The following is a 22,385-nucleotide window of genomic DNA, read 5'->3' as shown; positions in this document are numbered from 1 at the left end:
TGCTGGGATTTGTGGTTCAGTTGGGTTTGGCTTTGCTGCTGCTGGTTGCTCTCTCACATCTGATGCTTCCTATAGATTCAGGGTTGTAAATTCATGGCCGCAAACTCGCAGCTGGATGGGCACGTCCTCCCTTCACTGTAAGCTGGCAGCGGCCCATGAACTGCCTGGAAGCGCTCTCGCTGTGCGGCACTGTTGAAGAGCTGCCCACCGATGTGCAGCTTTCCCATATGTAACGTTAACAGAGCAAGTGTTTGTTGTGGGTCCCCGTAAGAAAAGCACTCGGACTGCCTAAAATATTGATTTAACTATCTTTTATTGGTAACAACAATAGAAGGGAAAAAAGGGGGGATAGCAAAGACAATCACCTGCCTGAAAATTGTCTTGTCGGTAAGAAACCACAGCTGTTCCATTGAGCTGGATTTATGCAGCAGAGGTGCTGGCTCTTACCCCTTCCGCTGGCTTGAGACAACCGAAGCAAGGAGATACTGTTCTGAATAGTGAATATTACACTGAAATTGTTCAGCATTTCCAAAGTTGTTCTGTTGTCCTGGAGAAACGAGGCTGTAGGCGTTAATCCAATCCTCTGTTATGTCTGAATTTACTGAATGGGATCAGTGAAGTTTCACGGAGCATTAGAAGCCCTAGGGTTATTCAGTTCCTGTAGGTTTCTGGAAAAGATGTGTCTGCATGGAAGAAAGAGATCCAAATGGGTGTCCCCACAGAGGGAAAGGCAGTCCAAGCCAAGCTCTGCAATGAGGCATCACGCAACACCCAAACACAAGAAAAGCCTCGATAAGTGCCTCTTAGACATGCAGTCATCCAGCTCTGAGACAGTCGCAGGCGTCGCTTAGACTCAGCAGATTTTTTTTTCACGTGTTCATTGATGATGATGCTGCTAATAAGCAAGCTGCATGGCCTGGGCTTCAGTCAGGCGTGTGGCTGGAACAGTCAGATGTTGGTGTCCAGCTTTGCTTTTCCAGCTGGGAAAACCTTCCCTTTGGGCTGCGGAAAGCAATTGCTGGCTGAGATACCCAGAAGCTTTTGAACTGAAGGGGCTAAAATTATTAATCTTGTTCATTAATTACAGATAGTTTGGCTAAGCATGTTTATTTTTAAGGAATCAGATGGGAGGAATTTGAGCGCTGAATAATAACATAAATGAAGCGCTCGTGGTTACAGGTCCCAGTTGACCCAAACGGTATGAAACGAGCAGTGTCCTCCTCAACAGGGAGTGAGCTGGTGGCGTTGGCACACCACCAGCAATCAGGGCTTGTTGACAGTTGTGTTGACAGTTGATGTAAAGTGTGCTAAGGAGGAAAGGGAGTGGTTGCTCGAACTTCCTATCTGTTTGTTGTAGGCAATCATCAAATATTTACAAGATCAAGGATTCCTTATCCTCCTCACGTCCTCTGCCTTGGCACGAGATGATGGTAAGACATGGCTACGTAGAAACCAATATCTGCTTAAACATCCTGCTCTGTTTTAGAAATGGAGGGGTGGGCACCCTCAGTCTGAACAAAGCCTGTTGCTTTTCTCTCATAGGGTTTGACCCCAAGGAGCCCGTCAGCCTCCTGGCCCTGTTTCTGTTCACCTCGTCCCGGTCGGTGTGCCTGAGAGGTAGGGAGGTTCCCTTTTGCTGGCTTTGGACACCGTGTTTTGGGTGTGGGATCCTTACCAGGAGGTCCTCACGGACACGTTCTTCTTCAAAAACTGATGTCTCTGCTCAGAACCACCTACAGCTTTAGCACGAAGGGTGTTAAAAGAGGAGAGAAAAGTCTCAACTCTCTAGCTATGCTGCGTTTTTAGCTGAGCTAAACCAGGTCCGCATGTCTCTGTCACTGTGCATCCTTGTCCCTTTGCAAGAAGCTGACGTGAGTGAAAAATAATCACTCTTCTCCCTCTCAGTTGGTTTTCAGCAGCATCCACTCCCTGAACTGTCTTATGTGTGTGCATAGGAATCTGACTCCTGCAGACCCCGGTTTATGTCCTTAAAAGTGCTCTGGAGCTGTGCTCAGGGAGCAGAACGGCACATGGCATTTGCTGGATCCCGCACGGAGCTGATGTGATTTGCTAAACCAGCAGGAAAACAGCCTGCCCTAAAAAAAAATAAGTGAATTGTTTTCTGCTGAGATAACAAGTGAAATGGGCTCTGTGAAAGGTGTGGGCAGGGCGAGGAGAGATGGAGAAAGGGGCATTGCTCCCTGAAGAGCAGCAAGGGTTTGGAGACTCAGCTGTGTTGTGTGACTTCTCTGCTGTGGGATCTGTAAGTGCTGGTGGAGGAGCCGTGACGACCGGTCAGGGTGCTCAACAGGGGAGGGAGGGAGGCAGGCAGGCAGGGAGCTGGTGTTGGGCAGAACTACGGTGCTGCTTTGCTGCCATCAAGGTGAGTCACAGCTCTGGGACGTGGGAGGTGAATCCAGGCTGTCTGCAGCCCCAAAACGTGCTGCTTTTCACGCAGAACAAACACAGGCACGAAATAAGAGAAAATAAAGATTGCACAGTTTGAACACGCGCATCCTGAAATAAGAACAAGCTTCAACATCTGTTGCATTTGCCTCAGACTTTCTCTGTATCGGCTGGCTTTATTCTGCACCGTCTATGTGGAAATATTCACCCTACAATTTCCTCTTGCGCACACAAAGAAAGTTACTGCTCTGCCTCCTCTGCAGGGCTTCATCCGCGCAGCTCTCATCGCATCCACTCCACCAGGAATACTTCTAGCCTTGCAGATCCCCGAGCAACATATAAACAGGGGCCTCTTGCTCTGCGTAACTTCTGGCTTGCTTTTTGTTGAGTCATCCCAGGGACAAGCCAAGAGACTGTTTATGGCAGCACATGCCGGTATTTCAGTCCACGTCTTGTGTGAGCGATGGCTGGCATTGCTGACGGAGCTGCACAGGACATTCCCATCTCCCCTCCCCGGAAGATAAAATCGGCAGAAGAGCCAACAGGAACTACCAGCACATCCGAGCATGGATTGCTTTGTCCTTGTTGGTGTTTAACTTCCAGCTATAAACTTTCTCCTTCAGGATCTGCATATGAAGTGGGCTTGTAAGTCGGGTGAAGATGTGATGGTATCTCGGCAGCGTGGGGTGCAAATGTCTTTTGACTGAATTCAGTCAGACAGTCTGGCTGTGTTAGAGTGGCAACTTTTCTAGTTTCTTTTCTAGGCGTAGGAGAGATCCGGGCTCCTCCTGAAGACCCAAAGTGCCAGGTCAAACCTGGGATCAGGTTGTTGCTGTGACACCTGAAGCCAGGGCCTGAAGGTGGGTGAGGTGAAGGGAAAGAAAGCCTGGAGACCAGACTGGAGGTGGGAACTGAGCACCCAGATATTGTTCTGACCAGCCCAACAACAGGCAGAAAATACCCTCCAGAGCAGAGGGATCTATTCCTGCAAGGCTGACTGCAAGCACTGTGTGCTGGGGGAGGGAGGGAAAAGGGCAAGGAGGTATTTATCTCGAAGAGGGTTACTGTGGAAGAAGGTGGTGGAGACAGGAGAGGGCACAGGCGTAAGGAACGTCCTGGAGCGAAGAGGGTGCAAGCAGCCAGTTTGTAGGAAGGTTTGGGGCTGTAGCAGATGTTGCCAGTGGCTGGTGTTGATGCTAAAGAGGACGCAAAGCCTGGGCAACCGGAGAGTAGCTGGCAGCGAAGCAAAGAGGCAGGGAGAGAGGATAACGTTGAGCAAACGCTCCACACTGTTATGTGACATGATCTGGATGTTGATGGCTTACAGATGTCCTCGCTCTGGTGCCAGCGGGACTCCTGCACGTGCTGTCCCTTTCTGCCTGTGTGAGCGATGTTACCCCAGCCAGCCCCGACTGTCCCTTGGGTCAGAGACCTCTTTGCACTGAGGTTAGAAACCCTTTTTGCTTTAGGGCTTCTCCTTTTTATGAAGAAAAGCAGAGCAGGGATTTGGGTTTGAAAAGGAATGGTCACCCAAGATGGCAAGGGAGATGCAAAGAGAAAAGGAGGGTGAAGGACGGACGCATTTGAAGTGGTTCAGCCCAGACTCAAAGCATGAATAATATTTCCCATTTCGAAAAAAGCTGCCTCTGAATCTGTTCCCTTCCTGTCCAGACAGCCGTCGGAAGGAATGTAGGGCAGGCGTAACAAGCCCGCTGTGCAGACGTGCCGCAGCGTTCCTGAGCCAGCGGCGGAGGCAGGCGGCTGGGAGGTGGCTCACGGGGATGCCTGGGCTTGCCGGTAACAAGGACCAGCATTGCCAGTGCAAGGCAGGGCCAATAGGCGAAGAAAATTGCACAGCTGGGAGGGAAAGAGAAACGCCTTTGCCTTGCTGGGAAGAGAAGTGACGGGGAAGGGCACTGGGGTTGTCAGCCTGGCCCTGCAGCCAAAAGAAACCTCAGAGCTGGATCGTAACATGCAGATGGGCCAAGCCTGAGGGTGCAGAACGCCAGCATCGAACGGCTGGATTGCAGTGGATGAAGCCAGATTAGTCTGGCCTGTGTGCAAAGGGAGCTCCGCGACCGGCTCCGCACATCACGCGGGCTTTCCAGGCATTTCCAGACACTGAGAGGATGCTGCTACGCCAAGCAGAGTCTACTTCCACAGTGATGTCTTCCATGGCGACCCTCAAGCCTGGGGATTTGTTCATATTGATCCCTATGGGGGGCTAAACTTCTATGGTGCTGTGCACTGTACATGGTGGTTAGGTACACCGTGCGTTGGTCTGGCTGAAAACGGGAACACCAGCTGTTTTCATTAGGATCAGTCCTCCAGCTTTAGAAAATCACCCAGGGGTTCACGTTATTTATTTATATGGTCCCCGGGTCTGCTCGGGTAAGTCTGTGTTCCGCATCCCACTCCAGAGCACCGATGTGTCTCCATGTCAAGTGTGTCCACCCACGCTGGCAGCAGGTAGAGATCGAGCTGCTGGAAGTTGCATCTGAACAAGGACACAAACAACACAAGTGATCTGAAAACGGTGCTAGCCTAAACACCCTGCATGGATGGTCCTAAACTTAAACAGATTTAAAAAAAAAACACAACAAAAAGCATGTATTTTCAGAGCTCTGACTGTCCTAAAGGTTGGATCTATCAAGAATTGCTGGAGCGAAGGGACTTAGACCACTATGTGTGCGATCTCAGCATATAATTTCCTGTGGAATGGGGCTAGTTGATACAACAGCGGTCATTCATCTTAGTTTAATCCACTTTTGACTCCCATGTGCAATTCTTTTTATACATTCAGCAGTTACAGGCATCCGTCAAACGAGTACGTTGCCCCTGGGGCTAGCTTTTTGTAGGCTGGTGTGTGAGCCGTTGCAGGCAGGACGCAGGAACAACTGCGCACCACGGATGAAAGGCTAAGAACAAATTTAATCTCGATACCTTGCAGACCGAGGAATCTCCAAAGCGACACCCAGGCAGAGGCACGCAAGCAGGGACCGCGGGCACCGCGGCACAAGAGAGAGTCCATGTTAGCAAGAGCGGGTGCAGACTCCCTGTTCCTGTTGGTATTTATAAGGTTCAAACAGCCATAATTTTCCCACCGTGCTTTGATCTTCTTCAGCAACAGGCCAGGATTCTCAAGCGGCTAGAGAAGGTGTCCCTGAGTCCATCACAGACTTCTGTTATCTAAGTGTCTTTCTTCCAAGCGCCTGAGACTGAATAACAATTAGTGTGCTATACGTGTTTTCCAGTACCCCAGGTGCGAGTCACTCGCCTGTATTTACAGTCCTCCTCGCCAATCTTCCGTTGCTTTCCCACAGTTGGTTTCTGGGGCTTTTTCATAGCTTTCATGTTTTCTTAGCGTGTAACAGTGAGGTGACTTGGGGAACTTAATCCTTTTTTTTAATTATTTTTATAAAATTCTATTATTTTTTTTTTTCCTTTCGCAGTTGAAAAGCACGATCCAAAAGATGAAAGGGAAGATAGTGACAATAGTGACGTCTCATTAAAAATAGCCTCAGTTTTGCCTGGACTTCGTTATGCCTTACAGAAAGCCACCAGTTCTTCGTGGGGGGACGCAGTCAGTACCAGCGTACGTATCAAACAGCACCTCCAGGAATACACCAAGCTTGATCAAAACCCACAGCCTGCCGCTGGCCAAACCAGCGAAGTTCCCCTTCCTTCTCTCCTCTCACTAACCGAGGATGAATGTACTAATCCCTTCAAAAAACGGTCAGAGCAGTCCTTGTCCCAGCTGCAGTGTTATTTCTCCGATCCCAGCAGCTATACTCTGGAAACGTCGGCTGCCGTAGGATGTTTGACTGGTCCTGTTCAGTCTCTTTGCTGCGATTCACAGGCTAATTGTAAAGCGGACTTCTCTTCAGCTGTCCCACCGGACCCTCTTCCCCCCAACACAGCAGCGAAAAGTGAAAACCCAAAGCCCACTGTGGGGCTGGACCAGGGTGGTGAAGCGCCCACAAAAGACGTCAACTCAGCCAGCAAGCTATGGGTGCAGCAGAGCAGGAGGAAATCCTGCCGAGACGTTGGGACCAGCACCAGGTCACCCCCCAAGATCGGGGACAGCGGAAGGAACAGGAAAGCAACCAAGAAGAAGAAAATCAACATGTCTCTCTCTTTTCCTAAAAAGCCAGGGCTCACAGCCAATTCCAATGAGCCCATGCTTAAATTAGCCAATTTGCAGTTTCCACACAGAAGGAAAAGAGGTAAGTGCTATATAAATGGGAGTGACTTTCTCCAGCTTCTCCAGGGTATCCGCTGGGATACTTGGGGTTCACTAGGAGCCATGTCCCTCGCCATAGAATCACAGAATTGCCTTGGTTGGAAGTGATGGAGTCCAACCATCAACCTAACTCTGACAAAAACCATCACTAAACCATATCTCTAAGCACCACGTCTACCCGTCTTTTAAATACCTCCCAGGATGGTGCCTCAACCACTTCTCTGGGCAGCCCGTTCCAATGCTTAATAACTCCTTCAGTTTAAAAGTTTTTCCTCCTATCCCGTCCAAACCTCCCCTGGTGCAACTCGAGGCTGTTCCCTCTTGTCCTATCGCCTGTTACCTGGGAGAAAAGACCGACCCCCACCTCTCTACAACCTCCTTTCAGATAGTCGTAGACATCATCTCCCCAGGTGCCCAGAGCAAAGAGACACCTACTGAGAGCATCCAGATAGGTCTGTGGTGATGTATTTGTGGTCTGTCCTTCAGCCTGGGAAGGAGCCCAGGACTATGACAGGGAATTTCAGTGAAGGTGCCTGAAACCCCGTGCAGTGGGCCATGCTGTTGCCTACCTTTGCTTATGGGCGGCTGTGCACGTGGACATCAGCCAGGTCATGGTTATTGCACCCCTTGTCCACAGGCTGTTGATGGGTCAGGCAAGGAGCAGTTGCCCAAGCCATGGTCACTACAGGCTGCCTAGATAACCAGCCACTCTACGTGGTCACACTGAGTCAACTTTCTTGTTGTGACCTTGAAGAAATGGGAAGCATGAGATTGATCACACCCAATTTACTCTGCTGAGAGCTGGTATCTAGCCCGAGCCGCTCATGTGTGGTGTCTCGATGGCATAAATTGTCCTCTGAAGGCTCCTGTCTCACTGCGGAGGATAGACTAAGCCTGTCCTTTTGAGCCAGCCTAATCCTCCACCTGATTTGTAGAGACACTCGAAGTGGGTTGAGATGAATCCCAACCTTGGTGACAAAACGTGGTTGAAAACATCCAAAGAATCCACCTGCCTGCGAAGGCAGTGTCATGCTCGGTGACCTCCCCTGGTGTTCGCACACATCACAGGTAGCAGCAGTGACTGGCAATGGGCAGCACAGAGGGTGGCACAGCACTGTGGGCTGTGGGCTGTGTGTGGGCTGAAGTCCGCTGTGGGCTGAAGTCAGCTCTGAGTCGTCGTCCATCAAGCTCTGTCCCGGGGCACGTAGCCTCAGGCCTGGGTGGCATTGCTGATGGATCTGGGAGAGGTTCTTGGGTGCTTCTTGAAGAGGTAAATAAACGCCCTCAGGGTGCAAGTGTGCCAGGTAGGAATTAGAGTGACTTATCCCTGGAGAACACCTATTCTAGGTCATGAAAGCAGGCTTTTAATGAGCTTAAGAAGTGATGCTTAATTTTTAATAACTGCTTACTGATTGCTCACATCAGTAGCAAACCCGTTTATAAGACCAGATGCATAAATCAAGTCATTGGAGACTACTCTGCTGCTGCCAATCACTTCTAAAGCAGTCCTTCCACGTTCCTTAACTGGCTATTCTGCAGTTGCTCCTTTTTAATCCGAATATGTCTCAAACCAAAAGAAATGCACTCCCTCTTCCCTGTCCCAGGTGCGGAGGTCCTGTCTGCGGAATTTGTGCACAAAACACAGTCTGAATCTGTTCAGAAGGAAACCTCAGCTCCCGACGATGCCGGCTTGGAAGCAAAGAGAGCAAAGACGCTGAAGAACCCAGACATGAAAAAGGTTCCTGTTGCTGAGACCGTCACGAAGCCAATGAAAAGTAAGATGCTAAAAAGTGTGGCTAATAGCCCATCAAACCCTCAAGCCAAAAAGCCAGCAGAAAGTGGTGAGAGTGCTGTTCCCTGTGGAAATCTTTCCTTTAAAAGCCGAGCCATCAAACATCACGGTCAGGTCATGACCAGGTGATAGCAACAGCATGTTTAGCAGAAGCCAAAGGGCCTTACAGCATTTAGAGGGTCTGGATTGGGGTCTGAGTGCTGCTGCCCCACGGCCTGCAGGCATACAGTTACGCACAGTAGCGTAAAACACGAAGGCGACCGTGAAAATCACAGTTACAGGATGTACGAACCACACAGGTTCTCTTCTGCGTCCTTTCCTAAGCCTTCGGTTCGCGTCCTTGGCAAACTGCTGGGATAGTTTAAAAAGCCTGATTTTTTTTTTTGATTATTTTTTTTTTTTTTTAACTGCTGAGCTCTGAAACTGCACTGAGGCAGCTCATGGACAGAGCACTGTAACCTCTGCTCGTAGCCAGGGTCTGCCTAGATTTTTAGACCATTATGTTGTAAATCAGGTCATTTTAAAAAGAGTCGAATTCTTGCAGCCTTCGCAGACAGCCTGCGGCGGATTTAAGAGGCAGCCCTGAGTGTAGCGTCTGCAGGTGCTGGCTGGGAGTCTTGTGTTAAACTGAGAACCACTATTTCGGTGCCAAAATAAATGGTGGAACAAGAGAGTAATTTTCTGTTAATTTGCCATGTTTTCACACTCTCGTGCTTTGATATCCTTTTTCAGATCTGTCTCTGGTCTTTCTTTTCCCTCTTTCTGGGGGAGGTGGAGGCTTTGAAGACTGGTTTAGCCACCTCAGCTCAGTTTATCCATTCTTCTTGGTCTTTTACTGCCACGTGTTCCTGAAACGTGGCACTTCCATCAGCGTTTGTGTATTGAACGCCGCCCCTTGTTGCCCCTGTCACGTGGGGGTTCCCGGAGTGGATCTGGCCAGTGCTCTCGCAGGGGCAGGATGTCAGATGGGTGCTGCTGAATGCCAGGATCTGCCAAAAATGCAAAAGAAAAGTGTTTAGCCGTAAGAAATACACAATTTACGTGTCTTACTATGCGGTTCTCAAGGACGTTAAATGAAACACGTAGGACTTTAGCACAGATGTGATTTATAAGGCTTTACTTGAAGAGAGATTTTTGTGCTGGTTTTCAGTAGAAGGCATTAACCTTGTGTAGTGACTCATACTGTTCTTAAGAATATGGGCCTTGAGCCATGGTGAGGGGCATTTTTAACACTTGAAAACTAAATCAGCACTTACTTGCTATGCTCTGGCTGCCTTTGGGAGCCTCCACGTTTCTGCGTGGGCTCTTGAGAGGATGTGCAGTGAGAAGCATGAGGACAGGGTGGGTTTTCTCTGTGTTTTAGGGGTTTTTATCTTTTTAACTGTGTGTTGTGGTTTAGCCCCAGCCATTAACTAAGTACCGTGCAGCCGCTCACTCACTCCTCTCCTCCCTCCCCCCAGTAGGATGGGGAGGAGGATCAGAAGAAAGAGGTGAAACTCATGGGTTGGGATAAAGACAGTTTAATAAAACAGCAAAGGAAAAGAAAAAGAATAACAATAATGTTGATAAAATAATATACAAAGCGAGTGATACACAGTGCAGTTGCTCACCACCCAGAACCCGATGCACAGCCCCTTCCTGAGCAGCAGTCTTTGCCCCCCACTTGCCAGCACCCCCAAATATCTCTTTGGCTAGTTTAGATCAGCTGTCCTGGCTGTGCCCCCTCCCAGCTTCTTGTGAAAATTAATTCTATCCCAGCTGAAAGCCGGACATTTACCTGCCCCTTATTCTATACCATCTACGTCATCCCCCAATCCTACATTTTCCAGTTAATCACCACCACTTTTCCTGTCTTTTATATTTTTGTTATATATATAAAATACACACACACAGAGATATCATTCCCTTAGTCTATGGGCCATTCCTCTAAAATGTCTGTTGCCTTCCTTTAATCCATGACTTTGGGCTCCATCTGTCATAACAGTCTTTCAGGGCAGGAGAGATGGTGTTGGATTGTTGTGTGCTGCACCTGAAGCTTGCAGCTCGTGTATCTGGTGCAGCACGTGCCCGTAGACCACGCTGTTGATCTCCAGGAAGGTGGTGGGCACCAGTTGCTGAAGCCAGTTCTAGTTCCATCACCGCTGTGCTTTGCTCAGTTTCATCAAAGTTCATCCGTCATTGGTTTGGGTGATACCATTGATAACGGCGTGTAGCAAATGTAGCAGTGATGACATGCAGGGTTATTCAGCAATTAACATCATGCAATTTAATTTATTGGCTATTCTCGCCTAAAGTCAAATCCCCTTGAGGTACACATCGGAATTCCCCATCCTTCCGCGTCACTCACCAACTGCACCCAGGTCCTTGAGCAAAAAGCAATCTCATGGATGGGGTTGGCTTTGCCGGAGGCAGGACTAACCCAGACTGTCTTCCCTGACATAGTCTTTGTGTGGGGGCTTTATCCCCTTCTACAGCACGTGGAAGTTTCGATTGGGCAGAGCCAGCTGGATTGGTAGATCCTCCAGTGTTAATTAACCAGGTGGCTTTTGCAAAATGCGTATCCCAATGTGTGAAGGTCCCACCACCCGTTGCTCTCAGTGTAGTCTTTAACAGTCCATTTTATCATTCGATTTTCCTGGCGGCTGGTGCATGGTGGGGGATGTGATATACCCACTCAGGGCTGTGCGCTTTAGCCCAGGTGTCTACGAGTTTCTTTTGGAAATGAGTCCCATTGTCTACCTCAGTCCTTTCCGGGGTGCCATGTCACCACAAGACTCGCTTTTCGAGGCCCAGGATAGTGCTCTAATTCCAAGGTACTGACCCCGTTATCCCAGCATCGGAGCAGCTAGGTGATAACGTGCTCACCTGGAGGAAGGCTGAAATCTTTCCCCGTGTCTTGCAGCTCAGGGTGATTCTGCCTCTTCCTCCTGTTCTCATGATGACCCTGCTTTGTCATCCTTTACTAAACAAGCTGCCTTTCCTGTCCCTTTCTTCTTGTGTGTAGGGGTGACTGATACTGGGACGGGTTGATTCTTGGGTTCAGCTGCAGTGCCTGTCACGGGGGTTGGAGTAGCCGCAGTGCCTGTGGGGTTGTTTTCCCTCTCTTCTCCCTGAGGGTGCTGCCTAATCTCAAGCAGCGTTTGGTAGATACTGGCCAGGGTCCAGCACAGTGCAGTAGGTTTAGCCGCTTTGGAATAGCCACAGCACGTTTGGGTTTTTTTCCAAACGTCGTACTACTTTATCAGGGTCCCATAGTTGTTTGGGATTGAAGTTTCAGACTATTGGAGGTGAGATGTTCTCTAGATACCTGCCTGTGTTCTCCCATGTGCTGTGCTGCCTATGACTGTCCAGCCTCAAGGTAGATCTCTGGGTGATCATAGAATGGTTCGGGTTGGAAGGGACCTTAAAGACCATCCAGTTCCACCCCCTGCCCTGCACAGGGACACCTCCCACTAGACCAGCTTGTTCAAAGCCCCATCCAACCTGGCCTTGAACACCTCCAGGGAATAGGCATCCACAACTTCTCTGGGCAGCCTGGGCCAGGGTTTCAGCACCCTCACAGCCAAGAATTTCTTCCTAATATCTCATCTAAATCTCCCCTCTTTCAGTTTGAAACGGTTACCCCTTGTCCTATCACTCCACTCCCTGATCAAGAGTCCCTTCCCATCTCTCATATAGGTCCCCTTTAGGTACCATAAGGCTGCTCTAAGGTCTCCCTGGAGCCTTCTCTTCTCCAGGCTGAACAGCCCCAACTCTCTCAGCCTGTCCCCACAGCAGAGGGGCTCCAGCCCTCTGATCATTTTCATGGCCCTCCTCTGGACCTGTGATGTTCTTAAATAGTTGTTTAACCCGAAGAAAAGATCTGAGACACATTCAGGAGACATGCTGGTTTGAACATCCCAAGGATATTGAAAATTCTCAAGAGCTGTTGTAACTTGTCTGAAGGAGAAGGGGAAGGTGTATCGCCCTTCTCCCCCATAGACTGGTTCTCCGAGAAAAGGTAAAGAATGTAATTATTAATAGTTTCCGCTAGATGGCTCCGGGAGTACGGAGATGATGGCGATGCTGAGCACAAATACCAGATTAATCTCCCGATCAGTGTGACACAGTGCAGCTGAATGATAACCTCCATCCAGAGCTGATAATCAGCACAACAGGGAGCAAGTAAGGTGTTGCACAACCGTCATGGTTTCAGCTGGGGTGGAGTTAAATTTTTTTGCTAGCAGCTGGTGTAATGCCGTGGTTTGGATTTGGGATGGCAGTAGTGGGATAGCGCACTGGGGTTTTGGACTGTTCCTAAGCAATCAAGGCCTTTTCTGCTCCTCACGCCAACCCACCTGTGAGTAGACTGGGGGGGTCACTAGAAGCTGGGAGAAGACACAGCCAGGACAGCTGACCCCAACTGACCAAAGGAATATTCCATGCCATATGATGTCATGCTCACTATATAAAGCTGGGGAAAAATGAAGGAAGGGGGGGGGACATTCGGAGTTGTGGTGTTTATCTTCCCGAGTAACTGTTATCCGTGATGGAGCCCTGCTTTCCTGGGGATGGCTGAACACCGGCCTGCCGATGGGAAGCACTGAATGAATTCCTTGTTCAGCTTTGCTTGTGTGCGCAGCTTTTGCTTTACCTATTAAACTGTCTTTATCTCAACCCAGGGGTTTTTCCTCGCTTGTGCTCTTCTGATTCTGCCCCCCATCACAACTCAGGGGAGTGAGCAAGTGGCCGCGTGGTTCTAGCTGCCAACTGGGCTTAAACCACCACAACAACACAGCTCGGATAACGAGCACAACAACTCTGAGAGCAAATAAATCAGCATTGTGACCAGCAACTATTAAACCGGTATAATGAATACTTATAATAAATTTGTTTTAGCATGCTCTGGTCAGATCTGTCATTATATCAACCCTTTGAGCCCCGTGTTGGGCACCAAAAAGGACTGTTGTGGTTTACCCAGCAGAGAGTCAAACACCGCACAGCCGCTCCCTCGCTCGGGGGGAATCGGGGGGGAAAAAAAAGTAAAATTCGCGGGTTGAGATAAAAACAGTTTAATAGGACCGTAACGGAAGGGAAAATAATAACAATAATAATGATAAAAGAATATACAAAACAAGTGATGCATAATGCAGTCGCTCACCACGCGCTGACTGATGCCCAGCTTGTTCCCAAGCAGCAGTTGCCGACAACCCTGGTTTAGATGCTGAGTTAAGACATCATATGGTATGGAATAACCCCTTGGCCAGTTTGGGTCAACTGTCCTGGCTGTGCTCCCTCCCAGCCTCCCCCCTCCTCACTGGCCGAGCAGGGGAACCTGAAAAGTTCTTGACTTAGTATAAGCATTACTTAGCGACAGCTAAAACCAGCGGTGTGTTATCAACATTATTCTCGTACTAAATCCAAAACACAGCACTATAGCAGCTACTAGGGAGAAAATTAACTCTCCCAGCCAAAACCAGGATGGAGAGACACTTTTTTCCTGCCAAACTGAGAGCCTGCTTTGAACCCCTTCTCGAGGCAGAGCTCTGTGGCTTTCATTTATTCTCTGACTTTGTTTTTTCTTACGCAGAGTGGAAGGAGCCACTCTCTGTCCTCCCGAGCGAAGTTTCTTCCCAGTGCCACAGCGCGGATAGCCCAACGAGTGAGATTTACCCAGGCGGAGTTGCTGATCTTGGTTTTGGTCTGAAGGGGAATGACTATGAGTCCCACGCCTTGAACTTGCTGGCTGATCTGGCTCTGGGTTCTTGTATTCCTTTGCTTATCCCCGGGGACAATGGGATGATCACTGTGTCCTGCAGCCCCTCCAGCGACTCTGCAAAGGAGCAGCAGAGTCATCGCAAGCACAAATCCTTGCGTGTTGCTTCTGATCACGAATACCACAGGGTAGACAAGCTTGCAAAAGGATCCACCTCTCCTAGCAAAGCATTACCGAACGAGAAGCTTCCTCTTGCTGAAAAAATAGACTTAAATGACTTGGCCTCTATTCCCAGGGAGAGAAGCCCTGGGATTTTCAGCAAGAAGAACAGTGCGAGCCCTAGCCCTGCAAAACCCCAAGCGTTGCCTCCAAGAGAGACTCAAGAAGCTGTCGAGGTGAACAAGCACTCCATCTCTGCCGAGCACTCGTACGCCTCGCAGATGCCTGAGCACTCAAAGAAACACATGTATCCCAGAGGTGGCCCTTACCCTGGACCGGTACCCTCCAGAAATGGGACGAGGAACGCCCGAGCAGGACCCCTGGTTGGGAAAGTCCTGCCTTTCCGCCACCAGCACAACAGCACCCATCCACAGCAACCCTTCGAGGCAGTGGCGACGAGGCACAGGAGCAGCCTGCTGTCCCCCAGGCTGAAGGAGAACTTTGCCAAGTCCCACACAGTGAACATCTGCGGCGAGTCCGTGAAGGTGACGTGCCGTTGGGAGGCAGAGTATCTCTTCAATTTGGACAGCAGGTACACCAATGATGCCCTGGAGAAAACTGTCATCCGCGCCCTACATGGGTAAGTCAGTCTGGAAGGTGCCTGCAGGGGACATCTCCTGTTGGATGTCTGGTGCGTGTTTGGAAGGGGCTTTCTTTGCTCTTTCTTTGCTTTGCTTTGCCTGATAAGTGCCCTTTTCCCCATGCTCAGATGCCCAGTTTTGCTGTGTTAAAGCTGGTGTGTCTTCCCTGGGGAGAAGGACTTGGGAATCCTGGTGGGTGAAAAATTGGATAAGCCGGCAATGTGCGCTGGCAGCCCAGAACACCCGTCGTATCCTGGGTAGCATCCATCAAAAGAAGGCCAGCAGGGCAAGGGAGGTGATTCTGCCCCTCTTCTCTGCTCTGGTGAGAACCTACCTGGAGTACTGCATCCAGTTTTGGAGTCCTCAGCACAGGAGAGACACGGAGCTGTTGGAGCGGGGCCAGAGGAGGCCCCGGAGATGCTGGGAGGGCTGGAGCCCCTCTGCTGTGGGGACAGGCTGAGAGAGCTGGGGGGGTTCAGCCCGGAGAAGAGAAGGCTCCAGGGAGACCTTATTGTGGCCTTTCGATATGTAAATAAAGGGGGCTTATAGGAAAGACAGAAAGACTTTTTACCAGGGCACGTAGTGACGGGACAAGGGGCAATGGTTTTAACCTGAGAGAGGGTAGGTTTGGTTTGGGCATAAGGAAGAAATGTTTTATGCCAAGGGCGGTGACACTGGCCCAGGTTGCCTAGAGAAGTTGTGGATGCCCCATCGTTGGAAGTGATCAAGGTCAGATTGGACGGGGCTTTCAGCAATCTGTTCTAGTGGAAGATGTCCCTGGCATCTTCCGCCATGGCAGGGAGGTTGGACTAGGTGGTGTTTAGAAGTCCCTCCTAATCCAAACCGTTCTATGATTCCCGTGTCTCTGCAGCTAGAATTGGTACCTAGAGCCATGAACACAAGGCCTCCTTTGCAGCCATGAGTTTCCCCTTTTTTCATCCAGCTGGAAACGGCATTGAGCAATCTGTGGTTGCAGCGGGGCATTTGCAACCCCCCTGCACTGGGACTTAGCACCGTGATGAAGCAGGAGATGAGTTACCTTGTGCTGGTTGACCAGAGGGAGGATGAAGATGTTTCAGGCTGTGTCTGCTTTTCCTTCCAGGCCCTGGGACCCTGATCTGCCCGACGATGTGGAAGAGATGAAGCTGATACTTCATATGTGGGTGGCTCTCTTCTACAGCAAACCCAGCAAACTCCTGAGTAGCTCAAGGAAGGTGGTGGAGCACAGCAACCCCAAGAAGTACGTCTCATTAAACAGCACTGGGGACTTTCTTGAGCTGAGTGATGATGGTGAGGACTGTTTTGGGTTGGAGACGTGCCCTGCGGACTCTCGGTCAGACCCTGACCAGACTCCCAGCAGCTCTCTGGATCGCAGCACAGGTTGCCAGGGACGTTTCCGCCCAGAGGAGAGCTCTGCAGACTCTCAGACTGACGCTGATGGGACGCCTGGTGTTGTCGATAGTATGGTATCGTCTTCTTCAGGAGAGCTGTCATGTGGGGAGGAGGAGCCTTCTTCCACAAGCTCTCCAGAGAGCCGTTCCCTCACTGAATGTGCTGATGAGAGCTTGGCTGTGAAAGACAGGCAGCTGGCAGTCGTTCCTGAGGAGCGTGGGCATGACGTCTCGACCATCACTGCGGTAAGAACTTGGGGTTTGGGTGATGCGAATCTATAGGGCACACAATGCATTTTGTGCTTATTAGGAGCAGGGTCTTCTGAGAGGAGTGGAGCAGATGAGCTTGTGGCAACTCATAGAGCTCTCTTAGAGCCGGTTAGTGGGGGTCCCCAAAGCAGGACAGAGAAATGTCCCCCAGCATTCAGCTGCCCCAAGCGACTGCCATGCAGGCATAGAATCGTAGAATCATAGAATTGTCTAGATTGGAAGGGACCTTTCAGATTATCAAGTCCAACCATCAGCCTAACACTGACAAAAGCCATCACTAAACCGTATTGCAAAGCACTACGTCTGCCTGTCTTTTAAATACCTCCAGGGATGATGATTCCACCACTTCTCTGGGCAGCCTGTTCCAGTGCTCAGACGTGCTCAGCATCACCATAAAGAAGAACCTTTCAGGCCTCAGTCCAGGTTGGGATAACCTCCTGGACTGAGCTGGCATCCCTGGGCTCTGGTGTGAGCCGTATCTATCCCTGTCCAAGGGAGCAGGGCCTCAACATGGATGCTCTCCAAGGGGGAGGAATCCCAAAGAACTAGAGCAATTAAAGTGTGGAGCTCGGCCTCTGTTTCTGGTTTCAGCTGTGAGCTGTGTGAGCTTGGACGAGGTCTCAGACCTACACGTAACTGAGGGAGGAGAGGAAGCGCAAACACCCCAGACACCCGGCCTCAAAAGCCTCCTGTGGACCACATTTGCCTGCCCGTGGTCGCAGTAGCCCAGACGGGGACACGGCGCAGCCTTTCCTCTGCTGGTTTGGGAGGGCTGAGGTTTGCTGGCTCGGAGAGGTTTCCCCACACACGGATGGCAGTGCAGTGCTTCGCAGCATTTCCCTTGCCCCTCTGCTGAAGTTAGTTAATATTCCATTCCGGGTAGGGTTTTTTTAAATTATTTTTTACAGTTTCTATGGTCTGCAGATGGTCAGGAGTGGAGGTACTCGGGTAAGTATAAAACATGGCTATCGGCTGATATTTTTCAAGCCTGAATTCTTGAACTAAAATAATTCCTTTAAAACTGCCGCTCTGAATAAACAGGCAGCTGCCGTAGAGCTGCATCTGTTTCGCGTGAAGGAAAAAATATCCCAGTGTTTTTTACCACCTGGGTTTAGTGCTGCGGAGCAGGCAGAAGTGCTTTGGGAGGAAATGTGGGATCACTGTCCGTAGTGTCCATATAGCTTGCTCGGACAGATAAACTCAGTAGAAATAAGAGGATGCTGCTGCATACATTACTTCTGGGCACTGGCTGGTGGCCCCTACACAGGTTGGCCTATTTTTAAGCCATTTCATGGTGTAGAGAAGGTAGAAAGTTTCAGAACCTTTCCCTGGCTGTCTGTGGGACTCTGCTTGCCGGCTGCAGTGGGGATGGCAGCGGCTCACACAGGGTAGGGATTCAACCTGGGCTTATTTTAGAGACAAACTCAAACTAATCTCCCTGGTTGCTGTTGGGATGGTTGTACTCACAAAGTTGGAGGGTTTAAAATATCCGTGTCCTCCTGCACGGGTGTCTCAGCTCCTGCGTTTGCCTCTCTTGAAGATTAAACTCTGAATTGTCTTGTTTCAGGAGGAGCCGCCCAAGGAAGGACTGTCGGACGCTACGATCGCCCCCAGCCCTTCCGATGAGCTTGGTGATGCTGGCAAGCCCCCAGCTGCACTAAGCAAGGAAAACCTCTGCAACCAAGCCCTGAATTCCAGTACAGCTCTCTGGAGTGATGCACCGAGTGCGCTGCGTGGACGTGGAGAGCAGCAGGAGAAGAGGGGGTGGGCACCAGGGTCAGGAGGTGGCCCCAGCCCTCCCAAGGACAGGGAGAGCATGGGAGACGGTGGGCGCTGTACGGAGGGTGAGGACGGCAGCTGGGCCACCAGCAATGGACTGCAACGTGCCTGTGATTCCATGCCCTTAGAAGCACATCCCAGAAGTGCAAAGCCTGATGGAGCCAGTGGGGAAGGGAAGGAATCACAAGACCCCTTTGAACGTCCAGAAAAAGAGGAGGAAGAGGTGGAGGAGGGAAAAAAAGAGAAAGAGGACCCTGAATATGAAAGCACAGTCCTGGGGCCTGTTGATTCAGCGTTTTCCGAAAGCGGTGATGCTGACGTGGAGCATGAACACAGCGAGCAGAAGCCAGTGAATTCGGCATGTCTGAAGGACTTTGACATTCCTGGAGAGGGCTCTGTGCCCAGCCCTGCTGCTTTAGCGTCCCCCTGCCCAGGCAGATCAACGCCAGTGCTGTCAGATGGGACTGGGACTGAGACTGGCCCTGAGGGGCTCCCTGGTGAGATGGCGCCAAGCCTGGACACGCTGCAAGAGCCCTGGGAGGCTTTGGCCACCCCAGACACAGAGACAAATGGTGTTGGTCTGGCGCATGCAGCCAGTCCAGCTCATATGGGGTCGCCCTGTGACAGCGGGTTGATGCTGCCGTTACCATCTGATCCGAGGCTGGTGTGTGGGGCACAGCCAGGCAGCATTACAGGCAACTTGGGACCTGCTGGAGAGATGCTCCGAGACGCCTTGGAGCAGAAAGACAAGGATCGCTCGCCCTCTGCAGACAGGTGGGCGCCTGCTGGGAGCAAAGCTGCTGGCACAGCTGGCCTCGAGTCACCATGTGGCCAGGGACTGTCGCTAGCCTTGTCCCCTGACTCCAGCTCTGCCTGCGTGACATCTCTCGATGGAGCAACAGATCCAGGGGCTGTTCCAGAGGACCAGGAGACCATGGCAAGCATCCAGTCTCCATCGCAGAGTGGCCTGAGAGGGAGCAGCTGCCTTTCCCAAAGGTGCGGAGGCGACGTTTATGTTGACCTCACTTCGCTGAGCGCTGGTGAATCAAACCAAGAAGGGAACAAGGTTTTGGTGGAAGAAGTGCGTAGCAGCCCTCCTGCCAACCGCGCAGATGTGCTGGATGCGTCCTGGGGAGCAGGTGATGGCCAGGGCTTTGCCTTCGACTGTACAGCCTTAGCAGGGGGCTCCGAAGCTGGGGAGAGCGATCATGTGTTCCTCGGCGCAGATAAGTTCCCCGGGAGCGACAAAAGGAACCCAGCGATGGTGGCTAATGCACTGCAGGAGCCAGAGACCTCTCTTCATCACCTCGTGGAATCAGAGCCCTCCTCCTCGGTGGGAGAGGGAGTGTCTGCCGTGAAGGAGCACCCCAGGCAGCAGCAGAGCTCCCCAGATGGCCTGTCCCCACCTGTCCACACAGACTCGGCTCCTGCTTCTCCCCCCCAGCAGGACCCTCTCCCCCGTGGCGGAGACGCAAACCCCCCCCCACACTTGTTAGAGCAAAGCGAGTTGGGGTCAGTCCTGTGCCAAAATGGGAAGCCCTACAAGCGAGTAGGTGCTGCAGAGTTGGCTGCCGAGAGCCTGGATGGTTCCCTAAAGCCCAGATGTGCGGAAGAGGTGAAAAAAGACACAGGTCCCTGCTATGCAGAGCCGGCAGAGAGCTCCCCTGCGGATGCGCTTGTGCCAGGTAGCCCGAGATCGACGCCTCCTTCTCACAGCCACAAGGCAGCTCTGCACAGCGTCGAGCCAGACTCGGTCCTCAGTTTGCACCCTGAGACGTGCTCCCCCAGCGTGAGTCTGGCCCCGGACGGTGCCCCAAGGTCCTGCTGCATGGGACAACTGCCACCGGGCACCGGCTCCGGGTGTGCCAGCCCTGGGGACGTGGTAGGGAGCCATGAGAAGGAACCCATCCTGCATGAGGATTCGGAAGGAGGAAGCAGCATCCCTCTTCCCAGTCCTGCGTCTTTTTCAGCAGGGGAGTTGCTCACGCCTCTGTGCGAGCCCCAGTTTATGTGCAACCGGAGCAAGCACGAGGCCGAGGGATCCGATGCGTTTGCTGATCTGCAGCATGCCGGCATGGAGGTGGGAGAGGGAGAAATCCCCACTCTCCCCTTCCCGATGTTGCCGTTATGCGCACACAGGGAAATCTCCGGAGAGAGCCTGGAGCTCAGTGACACTGAGGATATTTCGGACTTGCTCCCGAGGGCAAAGCAGCTCCCCAGCAGAGACAGACGTGTGGGCTCGACCTCTGAAGATCTGTTTGAGTTTTTCTCTGGCGACTCAGACCAGGAATGTTTCGGGGGGACTTCACAGTCCCTGTTTACAGCCACGGGTTCCTACGGCACGAGATCCGTGGATGCTGCAGGCACAAGGACTAACTGCGACTCCTCCTCTCCGAGCTCGGTGCACACGGAGGGGTGCAGTGAGGACTGGGGCTCCCTGGGCATGGAGGGGGGCTCACGGGCTGAGCGTGGCTGGTCGATCGGCCCGGGGGAAGCCAGCAGCAGGCGCGTTCCACCATACGTCAATATTAGGGACAGCCAGGGGATCGCCAAGGACTACCGGAACTTTGTGGTCACTAAAAAGTGCCAGGAGAGGATGGAAAATTTGCAGTCTTCAAAGAGGTGCAGCCACGGTGCGGGGCAGTCTCATTTGTTAAGGTCACTGATGGGGACTTGGAGGGGTTTTGAGGAAATCACCCAGCACACTTTGGACATGGAGTGTCTCCGTTTCCGTTATAAGCTAAAACAAATCCTAAGGAATAGGAAACCACCCTTTTCTACCTCCAAAAGCATCTTTCCAAAAGACTTTTCTCCCCAGGTGATGTCTGAGACGTTGCCTAGGCGAGAAGCTCCTGCCCCATTCTCCCTGCGGAGCAGGAGCCCTTTGCAGGTGACGATCCTGCCCTCCGACGCGTGGCCGAGCGGGCTCGGCTGGCACCGGCAGAGCGGCCGGCATGGGGACCCATCTGCCCCATGGCAGGACACCCTCTGCCACGAGAGGAGCAGGGCCAGATCCCGAACCGCGAGCCAGGGCCACGCGGCTCCCTTCCACCTCAACAAGCTCAAATACGGTAATAAGCTAAAGGACTCACGGGGGGACATCGCCGTCATCCTCGACGAGTACGCCGAGTTCCACAGGGTGATGCTGAGCAGGGCTGACACGGGGAGCGAGGGCGGAGGGACAGTCCCAGCGCCCGGGGAGGCCACGAGCGAGTGGACGTGCGCGTCCCTCCCTGGGAGGATGGCCGCCTTCGAGGAGATGATCGCCGACCTGTGCAGCACGCTGCATTTTCGCCTGCGCAGCGTGGCCAAGGAGGCCTGCAGCCGCGCCGGCATGTTCTACCTGGTGGAGACGGACAAGGACCCTTTCTTTGCAAGAGTGAAGGTAACAGCCAGTCCTGCCGGCTTGGACGGGGACGGGTGGCCCTGGGGTGAGAGCTGAGGGCAGCAGAAGCAGGGGCAGGTCAAGCTTGCTGAACCCAGGATGGGTGGCGTGTGGTTCCCTTATGCCAGGAGCTGCCTCTACCATTTCATCACCGCCAGAAATTAGAAATCATAGAATTATTTAGGTTGGAAAAGACCCTTAAGATCATCGAGTCCAACCATAAACCTAGCACTGCCAAGTCCACCACTAAACCATGTCCCTCAGCACCATGTCTACGTGTCTTTCAAATATCTGGAGGGATGGTGACTCCACCACTGCCCTGGGCAGCCTGTTCCAAGGCTTGACAACCCTCTCGGTGAATTTGTTCTTAATATCCAATCTAATCCTCCCCTGGTGCAACTTGAGGCTATTTCTTCTTGTCCTAACACTTGGCAACATCCCCCTGGACCGAAACAATTGGAATTCAGGCAGGAGCAGCCCAAACTCAACCCCCGCGAGGTGGCTTTGGCTTGAGCTCTCCTTAAAGGGTTGGAAACTTCAGGAAGGTGATTGCACGGGAAGATTTGCTGCTCCAAAATAGCAAGGAGGCCCGATGCACGGTGTGGTGAGATGGTCAAGGTGGTT

General features: G+C 51.7%; 1 protein-coding gene across 7 annotated transcripts in view; it reads left to right on the top strand.

Annotated features, from left to right (window-relative positions):
* The window catches only part of TASOR2 (transcription activation suppressor family member 2), a 51,998-nt gene that overhangs the window by 22,074 nt on the left and 7,539 nt on the right, over nucleotides 1-22,385 (top strand). For 5 of the 7 annotated variants that reach the window (XR_012585289.1, XM_074573174.1, XM_074573171.1 and 2 more), the window contains 7 exons: nucleotides 1,358-1,430; nucleotides 1,543-1,617; nucleotides 5,859-6,632; nucleotides 8,254-8,424; nucleotides 14,011-14,935; nucleotides 16,039-16,573; nucleotides 18,165-21,761. Coding sequence is in view for 6 of the 7 variants with exons in the window: in XM_074573174.1 (XP_074429275.1) it covers nucleotides 1,358-1,430; nucleotides 1,543-1,617; nucleotides 5,859-6,632; nucleotides 8,254-8,424; nucleotides 14,011-14,935; nucleotides 16,039-16,573; nucleotides 18,165-21,761 (6,150 nt within the window). In the remaining variant the exon portion in view is untranslated. The remainder of the gene's footprint in view (nucleotides 1-1,357; nucleotides 1,431-1,542; nucleotides 1,618-5,858; nucleotides 6,633-8,253; nucleotides 8,425-14,010; nucleotides 14,936-16,038; nucleotides 16,574-18,164; nucleotides 21,762-22,385) is intronic. The other 2 variants (XM_074573176.1, XM_074573173.1) reach the window with 1 other exon arrangement.

This window comes from Larus michahellis, chromosome 1, assembly GCF_964199755.1.
Source record: "Larus michahellis chromosome 1, bLarMic1.1, whole genome shotgun sequence".
Lineage (NCBI taxonomy): Eukaryota > Metazoa > Chordata > Aves > Charadriiformes > Laridae > Larus > Larus michahellis.
This window is presented reverse-complemented; position numbering and strand designations above follow the sequence as displayed.